The sequence below is a fragment of the Hypomesus transpacificus genome, chromosome 4, assembly GCF_021917145.1.
Source record: "Hypomesus transpacificus isolate Combined female chromosome 4, fHypTra1, whole genome shotgun sequence".
NCBI classification, from domain to species: domain Eukaryota; kingdom Metazoa; phylum Chordata; class Actinopteri; order Osmeriformes; family Osmeridae; genus Hypomesus; species Hypomesus transpacificus.
Window position 1 is genome coordinate 105,001 of NC_061063.1, and position 7,500 is coordinate 112,500.

Consider the following 7,500-nt stretch of genomic DNA (forward strand, 5'->3'; position numbering starts at 1 on the left):
AACACGATGGAAGAAACTAGAGAACCAAGAAAGAGGAGAGGAGAGAGAAAAATACAACAACAATGTTAACAGAGAGGTGATCAGCCTTTTGGCTGGCAGGGTTGGTTTCCATGACGATCCCTAGCCCTCATGAGAGACAAACGGAGGAGGGCACAAACTGAGGCTGAGTTTTCCCTTGCCTTCTCTGAGGGTTTAAGTTGTTTATCGTTACTGATCTGGGGGTAACTGGGAAGTCCTTTGTGATGTTGCTTGTAAGAAACGTTTTATAATGTTGTTAGGAGTTTGATCTGGAGAGAACTGGTTCTGATCAAAACCATGAAATGCCTGTTGACAAGTGTGTAATCAATAACAATGTGAGGTAGTCTGAGTCTCTTTCCATTCTCTCATTCAGTAAAATACATATTGTTGATTTATGATAAGAGAGGTGGGTGTCAATCTGTTTTATACAGTTTATGTTCTTTCAACCAAGCACTGTACTTCCAATTTGATACGTCCTGTGCTGTTTAGTTCCAATGGAACTAGTCTCGGCTTTTATCATATTAGATAACGGTTAATATGAGAAGAGATTGTATGAAAAACACTTCAGTTTCATTTGATAAGCAAATAGCTGACACGAGCACAATCTGAGCTCCGGTAAATAAATGTAATACATCGTCCTTATCTTATCACCTCTGTTTGCATTGAGAGGGAAATAAACCTCCACGTTTTCCAACTGCCTACTACGTTTCCAAATAAATGTTTCTCTACACATCTTCAGTTATCTGTCGTATAGGCCAATTAGTTGTGTTGTTACAACAGAAAAATTACTGTAAAAATGCTTTAATGCTTTAATTACGTTTACTGCTTTAATTTATCTTGTTTATTCAGACTACATAAGATTAGTGAGCATTTATATATTCTGCAAACATTTCAACACCATTACAATATAATAAATATCTTCTTGATCAACTTACACGAAGCAACGATGATTGTGAGCTGATCGGATCTGAGCGAAGGAGCAGTGGTATTGCCGGTGGACATTTCTGGTGAATTCTGTCGTACCCTTCAGCCTTTGACAAAAACTCTGTTCTGTTATTGAGAAGTGAGAAGTAGTAGCCTATGTTGCGCCGTTATTCCCTGTCCCGTTACCGTCACAGCGAGACATGCGAGTGCAGAGTGCTTCGTCCGAAAGTCGGATCTGACTATCTCGACGAACATGCCTCAGTATTTGAGTTCTGACGCTGTGTCACTCGCTGTCGCTCTCTCCAATCCCGTGACGTTGCCGCTGGGGACACCAGAAATTGAAGACAAACGAGTGTAGTCACCAAATGGTTAACTTGTCATGCATAGCCTACTATTCTGGTCACGTCGGCCCGGCCTCTAGCACCGCTTTAACTTAGCAAGTTTTACATCCCAGCTAGCAGTAGACTAGTACTTACTTTTAAGCAAAAACAAAAAATCCAGGTGATTCAATAGACTAGTTTTACGAAGTAAATATTTCAACAGACTTTGGTCTTTCTCTGATTAACTGGGACTCCTATCGAACACACCAGCTAAATCCCAAAATGTGTAAAGGCGATAACTTTGTAAAATGATTGTCTTCGTTGATGGGAATCCCGATGCTCCAGGTCTTTGCATTTCTCGGTGGAGTCGCTGGTTACCTTGGAGACGCCCAGGACTGCAACAAGAGGAGATAGTTCCACCTGCTGGTCGAAAATAAAACTGCAGCACCGTTTTACCGAGGGATTTTATAGTCCCTCGGTAAAACGGTTTCTCTCATGGTTTCGCCGTGTGACACATGCATTTCAACCATTTCTCAAAATAGGTTTTAGATGTGTCTTGTTTCATGATTGTGTTTCATGATTGAACGTCTCATGACTGAAAGTCTCATGATAAAAAAAGGGGGGGGGACTTTTAAACGGTACTGCTATGCTGTTTTACAACAATAGGCCTATACATTGAGCTGCATTCGTTCATTCGTTTGTATGAAGGCTTTACTACAACAGGAAACCGACGCAACAGGGCAGAAACTTGCACCTGAAGCAACGGGCAGCGTAACTTTGCGTGCGCGCTCATATCAGAAATCTCTTTCGCACACGCGCTAACGTAAGAGGCGAGTCGAAAAAATGGTGGCCAGCGTCCGGGTACTGAAGCTCCTCCGACGATACAAACTAGCGATTGCCGCCGCGTTAACGCTTCTGCTGATTCAAGGACTAGTCTCCTGGAGCCTGAGTCTTGAAGAGAGCGACGCAGAGGTGAGAGTAAAGGTGTGATCGCCATGTTTACAATACGTTTAGGGTCTGTGACGAGCTAAACATAAGCTATTTAGCGTTGCTTCTGTGGATATTACTTCAGTTTAGTTGTGGGCGCCTGCCGGGGTACGGATGAAAGGCAACTTGTGCTTTCATTATTTGTTTGCAACTGCGTTTTCCTTTCTGAAATTGCCACGCACACGTCAAAACATGGTCTTTAAATAATTAGTTGATGTATAGTTCGCGTAATTTTACTGATGATTACACAGATTGTTGTGACTTGCTGGAGATCCTTGGAAGATGTTGGCCAGTTGAGTCCAGCTGGAGACTCAAAACGAGCAAACCCAGTAGCACTTATCTGGCTCGTCTTCTGTCAGCAAATTCATATGGCCAGCTAAGCTAGCGTTGCCAAAAAGCATGTCTGATGGATGTTGTTGTAGTTATCCAGTCGCGTTTGTGTGCGTTATAAGTATACTATCTCGCTTGGTTGAGCTTTCTCGTCATTTGACTACAGCAAGCCAATCAAAGTGAAGCCAAGACGAGCCAGTTGTGATATTGTCAGTTGCTTCACATGTCGATATTGGTTGCTGCCAAATTAGGATAATTGTCATCTGTATCGTTCCCTAGCTTTTCGGGTTTGGCTTTTCACATCGGAATTCAGCTCAATTCAAAGTCGAGTGTGAGACTCTCTCGAAGTGAATGGGAAAAGTACAGAACTGCATGCAATATCTGGAATCCGAGACTGGCGCTTATTGGAAGTATAGTTGTCAAGACTTGCGGGGTAACGTCAATTTCTGACAGCCGACGAGTTCAAGCGAGCATGAGGAATGTGACTAGGGTCTAGTTTACCCCGGCCCATTCCTACTCAATGCTCGGTAGTCTTGAGCCAGAAGTCTCTACGGTCTCGCTGTGCTGATAATATGAATCTCCATTCATTAGTGTTCAGTGTTAGGTCACGTGTTAGTCTTGTTGGCATGAAAGCAGTCTATTACCATGTTCTCATGTCAAATTATGTTATTTCTACAATCCAGCCAGTCCTACATATTACCAACCAGCTAGCAACCACAAACAAGAATGTCTTTGAGTAAAAAGAATAAAAGGAACTTAATTTGTCAATTTCCACCATCCACTACTGCTACATCATATTTTAGAGGTTTTGCGAGTTTTAGTAATCTGATTCTATGTTCATGTTCTGCTATGTAAGTAAGCTGCAGCCAACAAACTCCATGGTAACTGAGAGTGTTCCTCTGTGGTTGCTGGGTGTGTGTGTGTGTGTGTGTGTAGACAGGTGGCAAATAGTACACCAGAGCAGATGTGTCTCCCTGGGAGATGCTGCAGAGAAGGAAAGAAGAAAGGAGGACCCCCTTCCTAGCTGAGTCCCTGTGACAGCCTGTAGGCCTGCAGTCACCTCAGCCCAGCATCTGATCCAGCAGTGTCAAGCTCCACACACAGGGATGCAGTGAATCGGATTCTGGCAGAGCAGTTAGCTGGTGTTCTGATGCAGGCTGACTAGCTGGCATGTAGAACACCACTGTCTCTAGCCTGGCAGTGTTGTGACTAGAACCAGGTGGCTTAATGACTAGAACCAGGTGGCTTAATGACCAGAACCAGGTGGCTTAATGACTAGAACCAGGTGGCTTAATGACTAGAACCAGGTGGCTTAATGACTGGCTTCTAGACTTGGCCTCCAAGACTGTCTCATCTGCTTGACTTTAATGTGATGAACTACATCATCTCTGGGGGCAGGGCCCTCCTTTCAACCAGATAAACTACAAAAGCCATCATGCAATTTCCTGTCAGCCCTGACTTGATCCGTAAACAGGAAATGGGACCTTCCTCCTCCTCCGAGGAAGTGATGTCCACGTTTTGACTTCTGTTGAGATCTTCCTGTTCCTGTGTGTGCAAAGCAGATGTGCCGACTCAGAGCAGAGGAAATTCGGCTGCATGTTGAAGTGACATAATCTGACTGGAGAGGCAGACTGCCTCTGAACTGAACATGAGAGAGGCACACTGCCTGCCTCTGAACTGAACATGAGAGAGACAGACTGCGTCAGTACTGAACATGAGAGAGACAGACTGCGTCAGTACTGAACATGAGAGAGACAGACTGCGTCAGTACTGAAGGAGCATTAAGGAGAGGTAGAGAATGTGTCTAGGTTTCATTTTAAATGGAGTGTGTGTGTGAGAGGGGGAGAGGTTAGTGTGTGAGAAAATGTGTGTGTGTTCTCTTTTTGTTCAGTGGCGTCATTCTAGCTGTCAGCTCTAATCAGAGGCAGTTAGAACGCGGTGGCCACATGTATCTCATTAATGCCAGTCTGACTGGGACAGGAAGTGGCCAACCCTCTCACTGTTGTTTTTCTGACAAACGCACACACAGTCTGTGCATATTTGAGGGTGCTTATCCACAGTCCAGTGTTCCAGTGTGGTAAGCTGTAACACTGCCATGCCAGAAGTCAAAACAGTTCTGCTATGTTTTTCCTTCCAGTATCCCTTCTCTGTTTTTCTCCCTCTCTCAATCTCTCTCTCAATCTCTCTCTGTCTCTCTGTCTCTCTCTCTCTCTCTCTCTCTCTCTCTCTCTCTCTCTCTCTCTCTCTCTCTCTCCCTCTCTCTCTCTCTGTCTGTCTCTGTCTCTCTGTCTGTCTCTCTCTCTCTCTCTGTCTCTCTCTGTCTCTCTGTCTGTCTCTCTCTCTCTCTGTCTCTCTCTCTCTCTGTCTCTCTCTGTCTCTCTCTGTCTCTCTCTCTCTCTGTCTCTCTCTCTGTCTGCTCCTTCTCTCTCTCTCGGCTCCTTCTCTCCATCTCAAATATTTCAGTAAGAATAGCTGTTTCCCATTTCCTGTCTGTGTCGAACAGTTCTTCTCAAACTGCTTCAGTCAAGCACCACGTGACTCTGGGAGAGTCTGTGTACTCACATGGGGGCGGCTACAGCTCAGTGGTAGGGCGGTACCAGGGTTCAAATCCCCCTGGTATGTCACTTTGGATGACATCCTCTGCAAAGTGAATCCATTTAATCAGTACATCAGTTCTAGGTGGAGGGTAGGAGGAGATGATGGTGAACAAAGTCTTGGCATGTGCCTGTCTAAAACAGTGTGTGTGTGTGTGTGTGACAGAGAGACAGAGAGACAGAGAGACAGAGCGACAGAGAGACAGAGAGACAGAGAGACAGAGAGACAGAGTGTACGTGTGTGTGTGGTTGATTCTCATGCCACACTCTGTGCCTGGGACTTTTCAAAGTTCTTAGGTGAATCACTTCATTGTGCATCTGAATGCCCACGTGTATATCATTTAGTTTATGCCTGTGTGTGTACATGGGTTTGAGTGTGTGTGTGCTTGAGTGTGCATGTTTCCACTAAAGGCTCTGCTATTAATAACACACTGCTGGGTCGACCATGCTGCTGCTGCTGCTGTTGTTGTTATTGTGGTTCTTAGAGGGTGAATTATTTCCTCTTTCCAGAAGTGTCTTCTGTCGTGTGATTGGTCATTTGTCGGTGGTCTCCGTGTGTGGTGCCGTAACATGAGGATTTGATGGGTCTATTTTAACTTCCTGTCTCTCTCTCTTTGTCTCTCTCTCTGTCTCTCTCTGTCTCTCTCTGTTTCTCTCTCTCTCTCTGTCTTTCTCTCTCTGTCTCTCTCTCCCTCCCTCAGAGGAAGACCCGGAGGTCGAAGCTCCCCGATCATAACAGCCAGGACCCAAAGCGCGACGCGGCGTCCTGGGAGCTCCAGAACAGCCTATCAGGACGCAGCGGGGCCCGATGGAACGCTCGGGTGGAGAGGACGGCCGCCAGCGCCCTCCGCCGCGGGGGCACCGCCAAGCGCCGGGGCAAGCCCCCCCCCCCAGGGGCGGGGCAACAACAGCCCCCTGTGGCCCGGGGTGGGGGCGGCGGCGGGGTCAGAGGTCGTGGGCCGCCCCCATGACCCCTCCAGCAGCAGGAACGCCAGCGACCCCCGAGGGGGGGCTGGGGGGCATGCTCTCCCCGGGGAGCCCGGCAGTGTGGAGGGGGCCCCCCAGACCCCCAGCAGTGACTTTGTGCGTAAGTGTGACATCACGGGGAAGGACGCCGTGTCGGCGCTGCACCGGGCCGGCAGCAGAGCCTGTCGGCAGGAGATTGCTGACATCGTCTGTCAGCATCAGGCTGGTCTGCTCATGCCCCAGAGCCTGCCTCAGTTCTGCCCCCAGCACGGTGACAACACACACACACACACACAGACCACACACACACAGACCACACACACACACACACACACACACAGACCACACACACACACACACACACAGACCACACACACACACACACAGACCACACACACACAGACCACACACACACAGACCACACACACACACACACACACACAGACCACACACACACAGACCACACACACACAGACCACACACACACGTATTAACCCCACCCTCTCGCTACCACACTCTGAACATGCTTAATAATTGATATGAACAGTTTAGTTGCTCCTGCATGTTTCATGTGTGCAGAGCAGATGGTTAATATTACATGATGGAGATGCTGGGTGGGGAGCAGCTATGAACACAAATACCTTCATGACGTTGAGCCACGATGTGAAAGATCATGTCACCCACCTTCACTTCAGATGCTGTTCAGTAGAGACCTTGTAAATGGTGTTCAGTAGAGATGATCTTTCTCTCTCTGTCTCTCTCTCTTACTCCTCCATCCCCACCGACCCAGGCCTGTCCATTCCGGTGCAGCAGACAGGGGAGGAGTTAGATAACGACCTGTCTAAAGTAGAGAACCCTGTGAGGATTGCGTTCGTCCTGGTTGTTCACGGGCGTGCCGTACGCCAGCTCAAACGCCTGCTGAAGGCCATTTACCACCGAGACCACTACTACTACATCCATGTGGACAAGGTAGGCCCTAACCCCACCCGGCTCCGCTGCCTCTCACTCGCTATAACCCCACCCGGCTCTGCTGCCCCTCACTCGCTATAACCCCACCCGGCTCTGCTTCACTTTAACTAGAAAATAAATCCAAGCCTTGCATCGGAGCATAGGGTCCGTTTGTTTTTTCTTTCCTCCCTTGCCTCAGGTTTTCTTCCGGAGCTTGTGACTCCTTACCCTCATTTCACACATGGCATACTTGTTTCGGTCCTCTGTTCAGCGCTCCAACTATCTGCACCGGGAGGTGGAGCAGCTGGCCCAGCAGTATTCTAACGTGCGTGCCACGCCCTGGCGCATGGTGACCATCTGGGGCGGAGCCAGCCTGCTGAAGGCTTATCTGAGGAGTATGCAGGATCTGCTGC

The 7,500-nt window shown here is 47.8% G+C and overlaps 2 protein-coding genes across 2 annotated transcripts in view; one reads left to right on the plus strand and one right to left on the minus strand.

The window, feature by feature from the left end:
* si:ch73-364h19.1 overlaps positions 1–1,555 on the minus strand; it is an 8,897-nt gene extending 7,342 nt beyond the window's left edge. Inside the window, exons 1-2 of the mRNA XM_047019856.1 lie at positions 954–1,555; positions 1–16 (exon numbers count right to left, since the gene is read on the minus strand). The exon at positions 1–16 is cut by the window's left edge and continues 94 nt beyond it. Of these exons, the coding sequence (XP_046875812.1) occupies positions 1–16; positions 954–1,020 (83 nt within the window). The 5' untranslated portion in view covers positions 1,021–1,555. The remainder of the gene's footprint in view (positions 17–953) is intronic.
* A 512-nt stretch (positions 1,556–2,067) lies between these two features.
* xylt2 (xylosyltransferase II) overlaps positions 2,068–7,500 on the plus strand; it is a 12,243-nt gene continuing 6,810 nt past the window's right edge. Inside the window, 5 exon segments of the mRNA XM_047019396.1 lie at positions 2,068–2,234; positions 5,875–6,111; positions 6,113–6,410; positions 6,930–7,108; positions 7,359–7,500. The exon segment at positions 7,359–7,500 is cut by the window's right edge and continues 61 nt beyond it. Of these exon segments, the coding sequence (XP_046875352.1) occupies positions 2,106–2,234; positions 5,875–6,111; positions 6,113–6,410; positions 6,930–7,108; positions 7,359–7,500 (985 nt within the window). The 5' untranslated portion in view covers positions 2,068–2,105.